The sequence below is a fragment of the Candoia aspera genome, chromosome 11 (genome assembly GCF_035149785.1).
Source record: "Candoia aspera isolate rCanAsp1 chromosome 11, rCanAsp1.hap2, whole genome shotgun sequence".
In the NCBI taxonomy this organism is placed as follows: Eukaryota; Metazoa; Chordata; class Lepidosauria; order Squamata; family Boidae; genus Candoia; species Candoia aspera.
In genome coordinates, this window is record NC_086163.1 from 25,709,107 (window position 1) to 25,726,816 (window position 17,710).

Consider the following 17,710-nt stretch of genomic DNA (forward strand, 5'->3'; position numbering starts at 1 on the left):
CACTGCTTTCGGAAAGTACAGATATGGTAGAAAAACCTGGGGCCGCTGATTCCTCTGGGCCCCTAGAGGTCTCCTGGAAGCCAAGCCAGTGGAGTCTTCAGGTGGTGTCCCTTTGCCCACTTTTCTTCAGGCTGCAGAACTGAGTGATCACAGAATGGACACCCACAGCCACCTCTTCAGCACCAGGACAAAGGCAGCTATCCTGCCTAGGAAGGGAAGACTCACAAGAGCAGTGGCTTTAGCTTAGTGTGGTTGTTCTATATTCCAGGCGGTGGGAGAAGGCCTGGTTGGAGCCACAAGCACCCTATCCTTGGTGGTAGCCTCTGGGCAGGTCATGAGATTTCAGGAAAGGCACAACTATAAATTTCTTCTGTTCCGGAAACTCAGCCCCACATTCAAGACAAGGCAGCAGCAGAAACTTGAAAACTTGATATTGCTTGATGGGCTGTTTTATTGTCAACAAGAAAAAAAGACATATATCTGTAGAAGTTTGGCCTGCTATAGAAATCAAGCCAAAATCAAGTCCTATGTCTTCCCAAGATTTAAATGTTAAGGCTTTTCCTACGGTTTTTCAGGGTCAACAGACTTTTGGCCATTCTTTCACAGATTCAAGATTGACCTGCTCCTTGTTAGCACAACATCTCCGTCTGGACGATGCTGGTTCCCACCTTGCAAGTTTCAGACATTACCCCAGTGCTCTACAGGGTGTCTTACACTTTGGGGAAGCCAGCATAATGACTCCATGAAGCAGAGCAACAAGAATGGGCCAGTAGTCCTCCTGGCATCTTCTTCAAGGATTGCCATTTCTTTTCCCACCACTCCTCTTGGCTTCAGAGTTGTGGTGATGTTGGGTCTGAGAAGGAATATGGACATTTTGCTGATAGTACAAAGAAACTCTTGGCCAGTGGGTGGCTGCTGCTGCCACCTGTAGGACTTCCTGGTCAACGTGCAACTGGAGGATGGCAGAAGGCTCGTACCTTCAGAGACTGCTTCAGGTGCCAGCTGTTCCCCAACAAAGGTGCAAGCATTATCCTGTTCAAGAGCTGACCTCTCAGAGCAGGCCTGCAGCTGAAGTCAACAGAGAGGCCTCCAGTGTGTATTGTTTGCTTAGCCTCCAGGGGCTTCAAGGCCATGGAGGGGAAGAGGCCACGGGCAACAGGCTGTGCAAGTGGATAGGAATAGGAAAGCACATGTCAAATGCCAGTGATGAAATTAGCCAATATTGACTTTGGCTTCAAAGAGGGATTTGGCACAGGAAGAGAAGGAGGCAGAGGTGGAAGGGGCTTTCACCTTTCTGCATTCCCTCCCTCCTGTGACTCAGCCACTTGCTATGGAGAGTCTTCTGCTGCTCCTACACAAGGCATTGGGTGGGTGTCTGGAGCTGCTGATGGACACAAATAAGATTTGTATTGGTACAGTTTGATGGGTGGCCAGGAACTGGGTGTGGGGGAGGCATTCAACCAGTTAGGGGGGAATGAAAATGAGAAAATAAGGAGAAAAGATGGATAATGCTGTGCTAGGAGTTGGGGGAGGCCACAACCTTGTTCCTGTGTCCTGGCCTATGAAGTATTTCAGTAAAGTCCAGCTGCTTTTGGAACTGCAAGCAGAAATCTTCCTTGAAACTTTCTTTCCTTGCTCACCTTGGGCTGGGAAAGAGCAGGAGAAGGAGGATCAGAATCATCTTGAGGATAGAACATGGAGGGACATCCTCTCTCAAGCAAATAGCTCTTCTTGGGCTCCACAGGGGCTGAGAAGGTCAGAACAATAATAGCGGCTGTTCTGATAGTTGAAAACTTGGCACAGAAGGATTGTCCAAACCAGGATAGGGATGCTTGCAGAAACACCCACATATATGTGGTCTTTGTCATTGTTTAATAAACAGCTGGTATGGTGGGAAGGGAGGCTGAACCAGGTGGAGACCATGACTGCCTGTCACCATCCCCATTTACTTCCATCCTCCTACCCCTACCATTTTGGGCCTGTTGATACAACTATCTCATCAAGGCAGTTTCTGGGATCATCTCCCAGACTGTCAGGCCCAGCCCAAGAATGACCAAGAACCAGTCCAGCCAAACTTCAGTTCTTTATTTGCTGATACTGCATAGACAGAATCTTGCCAGACTAAAGCTACTCTACCTAACCTAAGGGGAAATAACCTGGGAAAGCTCATAGTCCAGAGGGCAGTTGTGGTTTTCCCACAACTGCCCTCTGGACTATGTTTCTGCTTGTCTCCTTCCCCTTCTTGGAATGTGCTCCCTCCTTCCTGAGAACGAGCGGCACTGCCAAAATCCACCACACAGATAATAAACAGCTGGTATGGTGGCATGCCTCAGGCTGTAGGAGGCAAAGTTGATGTATGGGACACAGCTGAAATAAGGGCTTGGTGCTAGAAGGGGGCTGGGGAGCATGGCACTTGTGTTCTTCCCACTGCTTGATACCTGAGCCCTTGCAGAAGCAGCACCAGAACCCTGTGAATATTCTCATGTGCAAGTTGGAAGAATGAGCAAAGATGGCTGCATCAAGGGCTTGCTGACCCTTCCATCAAGCAGATTCAAGCCTGAGCTGTTTCTTTGGTGGGCATGGTGGTGGACAGATCCTGGGTTCCCCAACTGGGGGAGGGGTATGACTTCCTCCAAGGGTTGCAAGACCTCCATCTGCCGGAGTGTGGAATTCTGGAGGAAGACGAGGCTTGAAAAGGGCAGAGAAATAGACAACTGTCCTTGGAGGTTGGTGGAGCATTACCCAGGATCTGCCCCAGGCAAAGTGGGGGAGAGTTGAAGGGGAAGGAGAGGTATTAATGGGGCAACCCCACAACCCTCTCTTTCTTTCCTCTGTTCTTCAGTATTGGATCCTTCTTGGGCTGGCTGAGGGCACAGAAACATTTATCCTCAGTGTCCACCAAGATTCATGAAAGAAGGTACTGTAGAGGAAGACAGGCAGGGATCTTCTCTTGCCTGTCAGGACAGCTGCACCTTTGCCAATTGCCAGGATTCAGTGAAGGGCCAAACTCAGCCATTGGTTTCGTCTTCCTCTGCCCCACACAAAGCAGGATCCTTGAGCACTGTGGAATCCCATTCCATTTTAGGTATTGTAAGAATAGTGGTCGATAAAGAGGGTTGGCCAATGGTTGGAGGAGAGGACAGACGTGGTATGTGATGCCTTCCCATCCCCAGCTGGTGCTTATAGCATTTGGGATTAATTACTGTGTTTTGCAATGTGGAGCTGATGAGGTGGGCCTCATGGATTGCATCAGGCTCCCTTAAATGCCAGGCAAAGCCTCGGACAATGCCTGAAGTTAACCCTTTGGGCTTCACTCCCATCATCACAGTGGTGTGTTGCATGTCTCTGGCTAGATTCTGAAGGCAGCCACTCTTCCACCCATGGGGGTTACAGTTGGACTTTTCCTGATGCTGGGAGCCAGATGGACCAAGCCAAGGAGAACTCTACCCAGACTGAATGGTCAGCTCTGGAAGGGGAGCAATGTGGTTTCAGCAGACAGCTTTGGCCCTTCTCTGAAAGAGTTAACATGCAGCCGGTGTTGGTTCCAGATGTTTGGAGCCAGATGGAGTCGGAGTTGGGGGTGTCCCTGGGTGGGAAGCACAGCCCTCCCCATCAGCCAATAGCTGGAGGACTCCAGGCTGACACCCTGTTCTTGGCTCTGGCTGCTACAGGCTGGCCATGCATAAAAGGACTTCTGTTCTAGCACTCTGGCTCTGCCTTTCTGTAGCCATACTGGAAGCTCCTCAACCCATCTTCACCATCCCACGGGGCTGCAGCCACGTCTTTGGGTGTCTCAGGTAAGCCACCAACCCTGGAGTCCATGAGCCAAGAGGCTCTGCAAAGAACTTTAGCCAAGGTCACTCCAGAATTTGGGCAGAGTTTGGTGCTCCCTGTACTCTTCCTAACCTTCTCCCTTGCCAGCATGCCCTTTCTAGTGAGGACCTGTTGGGGCTGACCTGGCCTTACACCAGTATAGTGCTTGGGAACCCTGAAAAGGGGACAAATGAACAAGAGGCCACTGGACAATGCCTGGCCTCTGGACCAACAAGGTGACCTACAGACAGTTTCCTTCTTGACTGGCAGCTCCAAATGGAGCACAATTTGAGAATACCAGATGTCTGAACTGGCAGTTAACTCAGTCAAACCTTTTCAATTTGTTAGAAAGATTTTGCTAATATTCAGTTCAAACGTGCCTTCCTATAACTTTGATCCATTATTCCATGTCTTGTCCTATGGAACAAGAGAGAACAGGTCTTGATCTTCTGCATTTCATTCTTTTATAAATTGGGGGGTTCTGATATCCCCTCCTCCCCATCTTTTCTCAGGGTTAAACATATTCAGGTCCTCCATTCTCTTTTCCTCTCCCGGATCACTCTCTTGTCTTTTGAACTCATTTCAATTTCTCTGAAACCTCCTTAAAGTGTTGCAACCAGGACTAAAGGCAGGGTGTGACTTGTGCAAAACTAAGTGGAACAATTCCTTCTGATGGTTTGAAAACTACAGGATGCAACCTAAAGCTATTTTGCTACTCCATAACACATCTGATGCATACTCACTTTGCGTAGTAATATGGGAAATTTTCTGTTGTTACTCATCTATGTCAGGATATCAACTGACTTTATCCTAACAAATGAAAGAACAAATGGTTTCATGCATTTTACAAGATTTTTTGTAATGGGTGTTTATCTCCTGTGTTTGTGAGGGGAAAAGCTGGATTTGTTGCTTTCCTGACAGCCTTTTAAATGTAAACTTGGATTATCCTCTGCACAAAGGACCAGCTTTTCACAGGCCAAAGTTCATACTTCCAGGGTGAGAAGGGGAAGGAACAGGAGAGGTTCAAGGGCAAGCTGAATTATTCTAGCAGGTCAGAAAGCGCTGCCACAGCGCTTTGTCTCCAGTTGTGCTGTGGCTGTTAAACTGGTACCTGTGCAAGAGACAAGACAGAGCCTGCCAGCATCACCCCAGGGAGCAGTTTACATGCCCCCCTGCCCTCTTCCCTGTGTTGCTGGGATAGATTGATGCATTTCAGTGACAGATGGTGTATGCAGGGACAGCCTTGGGATTGGCACCAGCCTTGTTCTGTGTTCTCCGCAGGATCTCCCTTCCCAAGATGGACTCCTGCCTGATCCAGGTGAACAGCAATATGGCCCTACCCTCCATCCTAGATGTCCATGTCAACCTCAATGGAAAAAGTCCTTTGCCCAAGGGAAAAGGCCGCAAGCCCCACTGGGCAGTCAGGGCTTCAGAAATGTCTAGAAGGACTTTCAATCCCATTCGAGCCATTGTGGATGCCATGAAAGTGGAGCCCAACCCCAGGAAGGCTCTGATATCTTTGTCCATAGGTGAGTAGGTGGATCAGGGTGGGCCAGAGAGACTCTGACTCTTTTTGATACTATCCAACCACCAGCAAGCTGAACATACCTACCCTCTACTTTTCTACAGGGGACCCAACTGTCTTTGGAAACCTTCCTACAGATGATGAAGTCACACGGGCCATGAAGGAAGCAGTAGACTCAGGAAAATACAATGGCTATGCCCCATCTGTGGGTGAGTCCCTGGGCTCTGGAAAAAGCCAGGGCAAGGGAGGACGACAGCATTAGGAGACAGTGGCCTTGAGGTCCCACAGAAGGTGTTTTTTGCCCGCAGTAGGGAAATGAGTCAAAAAGGAGTGCCTTTGCTATGTGAGCTGAAAGTCCCAAATCTTACCAGTTTTGGGGAATCCTTGGCAAAAAGATCAGGGGGTGGGGGGGTGGGCTAAATAACATCCTGTGCAGGCTTCTCATGGGCAGACCTTCTAAGATACAAGACTGGAGTTCAGAAAAATTCCATTTCAGAAGTCATTTTAATTCAGCCATAGCACTGACCACTTCACCCTACATCCCACCCATCACAGGTTACCTGTCTTGTCGAGAGGTGGTTGCAGGCTACTACAATTGTCCAGAAGCACCCCTGAAAGCCCAGGTAACAGCACTGATTCTGCATGTTGAGAAGGAGTAAGAACGTATTTGGGGAGGGGGGTTGGGTTTTGACTCCCCATCTAATTCCAAGTGTGTGATAATCTATAACATTTAGGGTTTCTGTGGCTCAGATCTGTCTTTGCTGTGGGTCTGTAAAACTGAGGCTGAAAGCCATTAACTGCCCATTCAGGTCACAGTGATCTCTTTCCTTCCTTGCAGGATGTAATCCTGACCAGTGGCTGCAGTCAGGCCATTGAATTAGCTTTAGCAGTCCTGGCTAACCCTGGACAGAACATCTTGGTGCCACGCCCTGGTTTCTCCCTCTACAAAACCTTGGCTCACTCCATGGGAATCAAAGTCAAGTTCTACAATCTCTTGGTAAGCTGGACCTACAGTAGATGTGGGGACCCTAACCTCAACCCTTCTCCCAAAAGAGAAGCAGAATACCTAATGATAGCCTTTGCTTCAGCTGTCTTGAATTCAGGGTTCAAGGCTTAGAAAACTGTGCTTTGTTGGAGGAGGCCCAAAGGTAGCTGGAACAGTTGCAATATTAGTAGTCAAAACGAAAGCCATATTTAGGATGCGCAGTAGAATAAGCTAGAAGCCATTACAATAGTAGATTGGGGGTACCAAACAAACCATCAGGGAAGAGAATGCGTGATAATGAGCACAGGCTTTGCAAGAATTAGAAACAAGCTCTCTGTTCAAATTCCTGTTTTGTGCAATTCCCAGAGAAAGAAGCAAGTTAGAAACAGCTGTGCATGATCAAGAACAAAGCTGTTCATACCTTAGATGGACCATTATTTATTCTTAATAAGATATGCAGGACATGTGAGGTAATGTTTGTAACAAACATGTTAAATTGCTTGCTTGGAAACTTTTGTCTTCTCCTCTTAAGACAACAACTGGTAGCTACTGATCAACAAAACTTCACAGCACTCTTCAGCTTTTACTTGTATGACCTGTAAACTGGGATCAAGGGAGAAAGCTGTCCCTACACAGTGCAGCAGTTCCTTGGCTGTCCAGCAGCCCCTCTCTTGCCTTCCCACTTTCCTGCCCATCACCTCTTACCCAGGCAGGGAGCTTGCCCCAAAGGTCCCACAGCTAGAGGGAAGACGGCTGTTGCGTGGTTTCAGGCCTGCCTCACTTCCTCTTCATCCTCCTCCCCCTTTTGCCACCAGCCAGAGAAGTCCTGGGAAATTGACCTGAAGCAAATGGAATCGCTGGTGGACAATCGGACGGCTTGCCTGATTGTGAACAACCCATCCAACCCCTGCGGTTCTGTTTTCAGCAGAAGTCACCTCCAGAAGATCCTGACGGGTAATTCCTCTGATCAGCTTTGAATCTGTCTCATGCACACATCCCTGTGCCAAACTCTGTGCTGCTTTGTGTGGGGCAGAAAGAGTCCCGAGGTGCTCCTGGCCCTGGAGCCCATCCAAGTTGTGGGCACCTGGTGACTCACTAAATTTCTTTCTTCCTTTCTTTTGCCCAGTGGCCTCCAGGCAGTGTGTCCCCATTTTGGCAGATGAGATCTATGCAGAAATGGTGAGTGAGGAGCAGCTTCAGTCTGTCTGGATGGATGGGGAGATGGCCTGTTGGGGGGAAAGGGCTGGCTCCACTGGAATAGCACGGACCGGAAATAGCTAGGCCTTAGCAGGGGCAGGGGATAGCCTTTAAGAGAGGCCTGCTTTGGCGTCCCAATTTATGAGGGGCTGAGTACAGAGGGCATTCTCAAAGTCTTTCTCTGGCCAGTAAGGTGGGATTCCTCCAACTCATCCCAACCCAGGTGTTTGAAGACTGTAAATACGAGTCCCTTGCAAAGCTCAGCACGAACGTCCCGATCCTGTCCTGTGGAGGCCTTGCCAAGCGGTGGCTGGTGCCTGGCTGGAGGATGGGATGGATTCTGATCCATGACCGCCGGGACATCTTTGGAGAGGAGGTAGAGAACTACACCCTTGGCTGCTGGAGCCCCCAGTCCTGTTCCAAAGGGGAGGAAGAGTTGGCCCTCTTGGTTCTCATCCAAGGGAAGAGCAAAGTCCATTAAGGTGGTCTCAGACGCAACCATTCCCTGCAACGTTTGTGCCTTCGCATGCTGACTCCCGTTATGCTGGGCAAGAGTGCCAGGGAAGCAGCCTCCTGCCAGACCAGGGGACCAGCTTATAGGCAGGAGTCTCTTGAGGATGATGGCTATGCTTCCTTCACCCTCCTCTCTCTGTGTGTCTTCCAGATCAGGGAGGGCCTTCTGAGGCTGAGCCAAAGGATTTTGGGGCCCTGCACAGCTGTCCAGGGAGCCCTTGGGCATATCTTCCACCGGACGTCCCCTGAATTCTATCACAACACACTCAGCTTCCTCAAGGTACGCCTGAGTTGTTTTTAAGAACACATTGCAATAGATGTGCTTGTGCCTTCAGAAAGAGGTAAAGACAGATCGTGGTTTCCGCAAGTTGCTGAACTGGATCAGTTGGGGTGAGGAGGTTAATAAACTGAATCTCAAGGGCGCTAAATTTAATCCCAAACAGGCCTAGTCATGCACTGCCTTAAATCAATTTCCCTCAGTCATTTTTGTTGTGGGAACACCTAAAGCTGGTCAGTTGGCCTGTTTTGCCTACCTTGTCCTCCAAGAAAAGTAGCAGAGAAAAAGAATGAGAAGAAGCCAAGCTTCTACATTCAGAACTTGCTGCCAACGCCTGCAGCAGAGCATGCTTCTGAAACACTGGTGTGGCAGACTTTTTTCTTTTTGGGGTTGAAATAAAAAAGACAATGGAAGCCAAGTCAGTCCCATGATCTCAGAATCCCTCCTGTTCACTGTTCTGAAGCAGTGATTCTTTTCTGCGCAGCAGATAATCTGCTGTGGGAGATATGCCACTGTCTTCTCTCCAATCTGCTTTGTTAGATGTGTTATTTCTGTAACATTAGTTCCCATGTTAAAAAATGGGACATTAACATATCTCTGCAAAGAAACTGAAGGAAGAGCATATTTTGTTTTCTTTTTCACCAGTATGAGAACAAACAGCTACCAAGGCTGTTTTAAGAAAAGTTCATATTTACTGTTTATGTTCCTTTAATTTGGAAATCTGGATACTAGAACACTCTCCACTGCTAGAAAGGATAAGAGACAAAGGGGGTTTCAAAAGTGAGCAAGTGCAGCTGCTGCAGCTCTGTGGGGGTGTGAAGAGCTGTGCAACAGATGGAAAAAAGGGCTGCTGTGGCCTCCCTTCCTCTCTCCCTCACATCCCAACACAACTGGAGAAAGGACATCCCATCTGTGGCAAGCAGATGTTCCATTTTCTGCCTTTTTGGCAGTCCAGCCAGTTTTTGAGGTGAGGCATATTTAACCCATTGCTGCCCTCTTTGGTGGGCCACTTGACACAGGCCTGGCCAGTTGTGTGGGTGAGGGGGGCAAAGGCCTCCTTTGGAAGCATGTCTGCAATTTGACTTCTTCCTCATTTGCCCTTCCAGTCCAATGCTGCTCTTTGCTATGCTGCCCTTTCTACGGTCTGTGGGCTAGAGCCAGTCCGGCCTCAGGGAGCTATGTACCTAATGGTGAGCTACCTGTATGGGGAGGGAGGGGGGAGGCCCTTTCCTTCCTTCCCTGAAGACCCCCCACAGAGGGCTCTTCCTCGGGGGAGTGGGGAGGAAGAAGGGCCTTTGGCTGAGACATGTCTGTTACCGCCGTGGCTCTAGGTGGGGATCAAGATGGAGCATTTCCCAGAGTTTGAGAATGACGTGGAGTTCACAGAGAGGCTCATTGCCGAGCAGTCGGTCTTCTGCCTGCCTGCCACGGTGAGCTTGCTCCCCCATTGGAAGAATGTGAGGGTTGGGTCCGTCAGGTCTCTCGGTAGAGACTCTCGGCTGCTTCTCCCTTCTCTGGCTCTTGATTTTGTTGATGGTGCACAGCTCCACATCCCTGGGGGTTGGTATGAGAGTTGCTGCAGTATCTTCCCCTTCTGCCTAAATCCTTGGCTAGGCTAGCCTGGAGACAGCCTGTTCCTTGCTGAAACAGGAACAAGCTTTTCTTTAAAAATATAAGGAAAAATTGGATCTGGTCCTGGAGATGGGGGCAAGGGGGAATAAGCATAGCAAGATAAGAAAAACAAACGAACATCTGTTTCTACTGGCAACCCTCCTGTCCCCAGCTTTCCATTAAAAGGCCCAGTGGTGGCAGCAACGGGACTGATCTGCAGAGCACTAACCCCAGTGCTCTGCTTGGGAAGCGGGGAAGAGAGTCCAGTGGCTAATGGCTCAGCTCTCTCTCCCGGCAGTGTTTCGAGTACCCCAACTTCTTTCGTGTGGTGATCACTGTGCCCGAGGAGATGATGGTGGAGGCTTGCCAGCGTATCCGCTACTTCTGTGAGAAGCACTATCAAGGCGGGGAGGGAGCCCAGGATCTGGAATGCGACAAGTAGGCCTAAGCACATGCACCCAGCCCGTCTACTCCACCTGCTCTGAGTTTGCTCCCAGAGCACCCTGACCCAGCACTATCATTCTCTGCGATGGACCGTGAACTGCCAGGACTTGGCTAGAAGTAGCCTCTCAGTGACACTCCTTCCTGCCCAGAGGGCACAGGAAACTCCATCAGCAGCCCTGGTCACTCCTGGCAGCCTGCAGTCACCAGCTGAATGCTTTCTAGAGCCTATGGGAAGCTGTGAGAAAGAACCCCTGCGCCAGCCACAAGCCAGAGCAGAAGGTGTCCAGCACAGGGCTAACCCCAGTGCTACACAGAGCTCAGTGGAAGCCCATGACCCCCACCCCCACCCCAACGCAGTCCGTTTTGTACACACGTTTGAAGTTCGTAAGTTATTGTATTTTTTGTATGAATAAATGCATGGTAAATGTCTGTGTGCAAAGACATATACAAGCTCATCTTGCAGCAGGAAGGATGTGGCTGGGAAGTGGTCATGGAGGCTATGGCCCTGCAGTAGCTTGTAGCTGTCCCATCTGAAGGAGGAGGAGGAGGAGGAGGTCTGGTAAATGGGGCAACCCTCACCGTTGTGAGATCCACTGTGACCAGGAAGACCAGGGAAGGGAAGGGAGCTATGTCCCTCTGTCCAGAAGTAATCTGTCACATCTTCTGATTAAGCTGTTGCCCAATTCAGTCCAGCAGAAGGTATAAAGATTCTGCTCTTACTACAAGCAGTCAATTTCTACCCCAGGCTTTGTGTTCTGTTATGTACGGGGGCACGAGGGGTGGGGAGAAATCCAAGGGAGAAGTATTAAGATTGGCCATATTTTTTGAGCAATGCAATCTTATTGTCCTGTAGGAAGGCAGTGTTACTTATTACATATTTCCTATTCCACTTCAAACAGGGTCTTTTGTCATGGGAGGAAACACTATTCCTATTTGCCTTATAATTCCACCATTTTTCTTATTGCCTCCTCTCTTTCTCTAACTAATTATAATGTAAGGAAAAAAAGGTTTGTTCTCACTGTAGCCTTCAGCTACTGATTTCCTGTGAACGAACTGTGAAAATGAAGCCAGCTTAAGAAATTCTTTACTTAAGGGATTCCAGCCAGTTCCTCCACTTTTAGCTAGAGTGATGGCCTGATCTTCTACCTGGACCATGTTTACTGATTCACCATGCTACTTTTGCTTCATCATTCCTCCCTCCTGAACTAGAGGGAGAGAGGGAGAGAAGTAAACACGTCTTTATCATTTTTTCCTGTCACTTGGGCTAGAAGGGAAAAGTGGCAAGAGTTGGGTCAGTTCCACTTGATTAAAACTCATAAACAGATACATCTATTCACTGTTCTGTCAGTTAACTTGTTAAACAAAAATACAGCTTTCAGCATTGCAATGGCAAACCTGGGGGCGGGGGGGAAATGGTGGCGGGTAACTACCAGGGACTAGAGCGGGTGGACAGTTGGTGCTTCAGTGCACAGTTATTAACTAAAAAGGAATGTCGGCCTGGAAGGAAATGAGGCAACTTGGGCAAACAGGACAAAGTTGCTTGAACTGGCACGAGTCAAAAAGTGCTACTTTCAATGCATAGCAGAAAGAAACTGATGGGGGTTCCCTTCCTAGTGGGCTGTGTGCAAGTGAGGACATCATTCCAGCCCTTACTTGCACTGGGACAATTGGGTTTTGTGGATTGATCCTAAGTCAATCACCTCCATTTAAGCCTGGAAATGTACCTCATTCCAGTTCAGTCAATATTGGAAGAAATACATGTGCTGACTTGGAAACTATTCAGATGGTTCCTCCATGCTTCTGATGACAATATGCTGCAAAAGTTGCTTTGAGTAGTGCCACCAGCCTGAGTTTTACAAAAAAACCCTACTAAGAGCAGAGACATCACACTGACAACAAAGGTCTGCATAGTTAAAGCAATGGTGTTCCCTGTAGTAACATATGGCTGCGAGGGCTGGACCATAAGGAAGGCTGAGAGAAGGAAGATCGATGCTTTTGAACTGTGGTGTTGGAGAAAAATTCTGAGAGTGCCTTGGACTGCAAGAAGATCAAACCAGTCCATCCTCCAGGAAATAAAGCCAGACTGCTCACTTGAGGGAATGATATTAAAGGCAAAACTGAAATACTTTGGCCACATAATGAGAAGACAGGACACCCTGGAGAAGATGCTGATGCTAGGGAGAGTGGAGGGCAAAAGGAAGAGGGGCCGACCAAGGGCAAGGTGGATGGATGATATTCTAGAGGTGGTGGACTCGTCCCTGGGGGAGCTGGGGGTGTTGACCGACAGGAAGCTCTGGCGTGGGCTGGTCCATGAAGTCACGAAGAGTCGGAAGCGACTAAACGAATAAACAAGAACAAGAGCATCACTGCAAAAACCTTCTAATATGTAAGCTAAAAATAAAACAATTTATAATATGATCATAATCATTTTGAATATGCAATCATTCTCACCTTTCCTATCTCTGAACTCAAAAGCAAGATGCAGCTTTCTGCCATTATTGTCACAGTGCTGGCTTGTTTATTATTGAATCTCTGTGTAGCTACTGAATGGCCTAGCAAAAAGGCAGCTTTCCAAGTTGCTGCCCAATTACCTCTCCCATAGAGATGCCCTGGAGGGATTTTTTTTTCTGGAATGTTTTCCAACAGCCCCCAGCTGGATCAGACCATTTTTGAATTAAAATGTATTTTTCTGGCTCCTCCTGCATATCAAATTTGGCCGTGTTCTGTTCGATTTCTGAAAAGTGAACTCCTTTATGTTGTTTTCATATTCTGTTGGGTTAGGACAAATAAAAGAAGCCGGCTGATCCTGGTGTCAGCTCTGCAGACACTGGATTCTGGGCCTTGCTGAAGTGTTAAGAACTGTCTTAAGGAGTGTTAAGGAGAGCTGGGGAGAAAAGAGGAGAATGTAGAAAAGCCAACACCTGGCCAAAGGCATGCTGCTTGGAAATAGCTTGTAATTAACTTTCCTGACCCTTTTCTTCTGGCACATGACCGCCAGGACAGCTAGCACACATGGGACCATCTCACCTGCTGGCTAGAGATGGGTGTTCCATTCTCTCATCAGAATGATCAGTTAGCACCCATTGGATGTCTTTCCTCCAATTCCCTGGACCTCCTGGTTATGGCATGGCAGGTTCCTACGCAAGGGCCATGTGGCAAGGACCCTTGCATTTCCTTCAGTTATTGGGTGAGCCATGTCTGGTGGGCAGAATCCCAGGTCTAGGCTAAGTGTAGCTGTTTCTTTCCCTGCAACTTAGGGCACCTGGGAAGAGAGACAGGCAGTCCACCATCAGTGGTCCTCCAGAGCTGCTGCTTTGGCTCTGGCATGGCCCAAATGTTTCTGCCTAAACTTTGCACTCAAAAAGCCTGTTGCGTCAGACAATTTGTTCTGCAGATGTAGCATGAGCTGGACAAAGGGGTGTCTGGCTTGCATGCCAATATGCTGCTGTTCTCCTAGGCTCTATACATGGGAAGGGTGTGTAGAGCACTTTTCCTGGGCTTTAGTTTTGGGCTCTCCTCCTCAGCTGTCTGTGAGGGTATCCCTATTTCTTCTAGCACCCATTGTTTCTTTACAGCAGAGGATGGCCTGGCCTAATGGTGTTCCCTCCCCTTTCTTCCCCATGGTGATCGGACTTCCCTTTTCAGAGTCTTTTCCTCCTAGCAGCTCCCTCCCACAGCATTGTATACTGAATCACAGCTGGCAAGCAGTCTGTGCTGCTCCAGCCCTGGGAAGGGACAATTTCTTCTGGCTGGCTGTAGCCAGTGAAAAGGTTGTGCTGAGCTCCTTTCAACTCCCAGAGGCTCAAGAGGTAAGTGGGACAGGGGCTAAGTACAGAATGTATGGTCTGAAAGTTAAAGACCAAGGCTGCAGATGGAGAGAGGGCCATAAGCAAAGGTGTGAGCTGCAACTGGTTCTTGTTGGATGAAAAGAGCACTGGAGCCAGATTGAATAATTAGCCCTGCAAGTGTCAGATGATGCTCATGATCACTTCACCCCTTCACCCTCACAGGAACAGCCAAGGGGGGCATGTTCTCCTTGTGCTTTTGGCAGCCACGTTCTCCTTCATTGACCAAGCCAATCACTACCAGCCATCCATGCTCAGCCTGGACTGTGGGCTGCAGAATAGGGATAGGGTTGTGAAGTTAACTCTTACATTAGAGTTGGAAACTGCCATCTTACAGTTTTATGGAGCTTTCCAAGGATCCATAGGATCTCCTGTGAGATCCTATGAACCAGACATCAAGATTGGTCTTGTCATATAGGTCCTACAGCAGCTGGTCCTGTGATAGTTGCAATTTTCTGATCACTCTTGAATTTCCTCTGCCTGGGGAATGGGTGGGAAGGTGAGGTCTACATCCATTTCCTCAGGATAGTGGTTCTCAAGTTCAATAATTTCTGAGGTACAATGACCAGAACAACACACAATGTTCCATGTTTGATTGTACAGTTGTGTACAAGACAGCGACTAGTATCAGCAGCTATTAATTGCCACAGGACGTGGAAACAAAGTTTAGCATGTTGACACTTGTCTTTCTTTCTACTGCTCTATCTCACTTGCAGGCAGCCATGTTGAAGCTGAGCAAGACTGACATCCTGGTGATCTTGGCAATTCAGGTTGCAGTTCTGTGTTTCATTTTTCAGCTTTACCACTCCCCGCAGGAAAAGTTGACCCAGAAGCATATCCTCATCCTCTCCTCCTGGAGGTCTGGGTCTTCCTTTGTAGGGCAACTCTTCAGTCAGCATCCCAATGTTTTCTACCTAATGGAGCCAGCCTGGCACGTGTGGGCAGCCATGTACCAAAACAGCGCCAAGGTCTTGCACATGGCAGTGCGGGACCTTGTCCAGTCAGTCTTCAAATGTGACATGTCTGTCTTTGATGCCTATATGAATGAGCGCAGGAATAAGTCTGCGCTCTTCCAGTGGGAGACCAGCCGGGCTTTGTGCTCTCCCCCTGCATGTGACTTCTTCCAGCGCAGCGACATCATCTCCAAACGTTCCTGCAAGACACTCTGTGGGAATTATCCATTCAGCAAAGTGGAAGAGGCCTGCAAGACATACAGCCATGTTGTCTTGAAGGAAGTCCGTTTCTTTGACCTCAAGGTGCTTTATCCTCTCCTCACCGACCCCTCCCTGAACCTTAGAATCATCCACCTGGTCCGTGACCCTAGGGCTGTTTTCCATTCCCGTGTGAATGCAGCAAATGAACTTGCCCGTGACACTAAGATTGTGGTGAGGCATAAGAACAATATGAAGGACATGAAGCCCTATGCCATCATGAATGCAATTTGCAAAAGTCACATTGACATACACACTGGGGTCAAGCAATCCTTCAAAGATCGCTACCTCTTGGTTCGCTATGAGGATATTGTTAAGACTCCCTTGGCAAGAGCTGCTCAGCTGTACCACTTTGCAGGGCTTCACTTCCTTCCCAGCCTTCAGTCCTGGGTGCACAACATCACACATGGCCAAGGCCTTGGCACCAAGGTCTTTGACACCGACTCCAGGGATGCAATGAACGTGTCACGGGCTTGGAGAAAGACTCTTTCGTATCTCCAAACAGCAACGGTACAAAACATCTGCAAGGATGCTATGGAACTTTTGGGCTACCAGCCTGCTAGATCTGAGAATGAACAAAAGAACATGGCATTTGACCTCTTGTATGCAGAGGAATCATTGACCAAGTAGAACACAAAAACTGCCTGTCCAGGTTCCAGCAGCTCAAAGGGACACAACTAGACTACCCCAGGTGGCTGTAGCCTGCGTAGATGGACCTGAACATGAAGGGATGAGGAAGCACCTGGCATCTGCTCTGTGAGAAATGTTGGAGCAGCTAACAAATAAGCAAAAGCAATTCAAACCCTCCTGGTACCACTATGCTTCTAGTTACTTGTCCCAACAGTCTGCTATCTGCAGTGGTTGACTGCTGGAATATTTCCCATGGGTGTGGATCTGCTCACTTGACTTGCATCCAGTCCCTGACTCAAATGGAGACATTTTCAATAATGTGGTCTGTACTTATTTCTTTGAAATGTAACTTCCTGCCTAATATTCAGAATATGTTGTTTGTCAATTGATTGAGAAACATGGCTGTAACAGAACATCTATGTAAGACTGATCTGTAAAACTTTATTGCCAAATCAATGTTAACTATTCAAGAACAGATGCAATCATGATTAAGAGTAAACAGGTTGCTATACAAATAAAGATTACAAAAAGAAAAAAAGGAAGGAGAATTGTCCCTATTGTAGCAGCTTTGGTTATTTTCACTCCTGGCATAGATTAACTTGTCCTGAATCCCACTCGTTTACTTACATTTTCTACTCCATATTTTGTTTCTAAGTTATTTCTGTCTCCCTCCTGGCCTTTCAGCAAGACCACATCATCCTGTCTGTTCCAAAGAGGATAACCATCTGAACGCTGCCCAGTCTGCAGACAATTTGCCACAGCTGCCACTTCCCCACTATTTTTCAGAAAAGCCTGAGTCACTGTGGCCAGGTCTACATTGAATTCTCCCATGAAGCGCTTCATGTCCTTAACCGCTGTGGCTACCTCTGCAGCCATGGAACTCGAGGGCCCCTCTCGCTCTGGGACATGGATGCTGGACATAGCAAGATCTTCACCAAGGACCCTAACTTTGGGTTTAGGAGGTACTGTTTCTTCAGAAGTCTTGAGCCCCAGATGTTCTGGAGGGATGTCTTCTGTGGAGCTGGAATTCTCACCGTCGTCCTAGAAGGGAGGCAATTAAGAGCACAGCAGTCAATAATTCAGATATTCCTTGATCGGGTTCAAAGTCGCAACGATGGGAACGAGAAGGAATCCAGCTAACACTCAACAGAAGAAGGACAGGAGAAAATGGGATTCAAAAATTACAAATTCCCTTTAATTTGGCTTCCTTGCCCACAAGATGCCAAGGAAGCAGCCCTCAACGGAACACGGCCAGGCTACCGGGCAGACTCGATGGCTTTGCTTATCAACGGGGTCCCCGAAAGGCGAGGAGTCCGGCCGCCTCGTGGGGCTTAAAGTGGCCGCCGCGCCAGTACCTCCTCGCGCTCCTCGAACTCCCGGTTGGCCCGCCGGAAGAGCGCGGGCGCCCTCGCCCCCTCTGCCCGGCCTCCCTCCATCGGCGCCCTCGTAGGCTGGGGCTCGCCAGCAGGCAGGCAGGCAGGCAGAGCGTTCCGGCCTTTGAAAGCCGAAGAAAGGCAGCGGCGGAGTGAAGGCCCGCTCCGGGCGACCCCCTCGCGGCCTCCCGAGGCGTCAGCTGGGAAGAGGAGCCGCCGCAGGCCCGCCCTCGAGCCGAAGTAAGGCCCCCGAGGGACGCTCTGCCCGCCCTCCCCTCGGTGGGCG

The 17,710-nt window shown here is 48.8% G+C and overlaps 2 protein-coding genes across 4 annotated transcripts; one reads left to right on the plus strand and one right to left on the minus strand.

The window, feature by feature from the left end:
* The first annotated feature begins 3,530 nt into the window (after nt 1-3,530).
* Nucleotides 3,531-16,452, plus strand: TAT (tyrosine aminotransferase). 3 transcript variants are annotated; one of them, XM_063313270.1, is made up of 12 exons: nt 3,682-3,797; nt 5,095-5,342; nt 5,443-5,547; nt 5,894-5,961; nt 6,177-6,335; nt 7,139-7,277; nt 7,450-7,502; nt 7,744-7,896; nt 8,185-8,313; nt 9,417-9,500; nt 9,642-9,740; nt 10,220-10,794. In XM_063313270.1, exons 2-12 carry the CDS (start codon nt 5,111-5,113, stop codon nt 10,361-10,363), a joined length of 1,365 nt encoding a protein of 454 aa, XP_063169340.1. In that variant the 5' UTR covers nt 3,682-3,797; nt 5,095-5,110; the 3' UTR covers nt 10,364-10,794. The 3 variants fall into 3 exon arrangements, with proteins under 3 accessions (XP_063169338.1, XP_063169340.1, XP_063169339.1); XM_063313268.1 differs by lacking the exons at nt 9,417-9,500; nt 9,642-9,740; nt 10,220-10,794 and adding an exon at nt 14,927-16,452 and having other exon boundaries at nt 3,531-3,797; XM_063313269.1 differs by lacking the exons at nt 3,682-3,797; nt 5,095-5,342; nt 5,443-5,547; ... (7 more) ...; nt 9,642-9,740; nt 10,220-10,794 and adding exons at nt 13,708-14,174; nt 14,927-16,452.
* A 14-nt stretch (nt 16,453-16,466) lies between these two features.
* On the minus strand, nt 16,467-17,707 carry TERF2IP (TERF2 interacting protein). Its single transcript, XM_063313278.1, has 2 exons — nt 17,407-17,707; nt 16,467-17,092 (listed from the first exon to the last, which is right to left on the minus strand). Exons 1-2 carry the CDS (start codon nt 17,485-17,487, stop codon nt 16,646-16,648), a joined length of 528 nt encoding a protein of 175 aa, XP_063169348.1. The 5' UTR covers nt 17,488-17,707; the 3' UTR covers nt 16,467-16,645.
* Nucleotides 17,708-17,710: the final 3 nt, after the last annotated feature.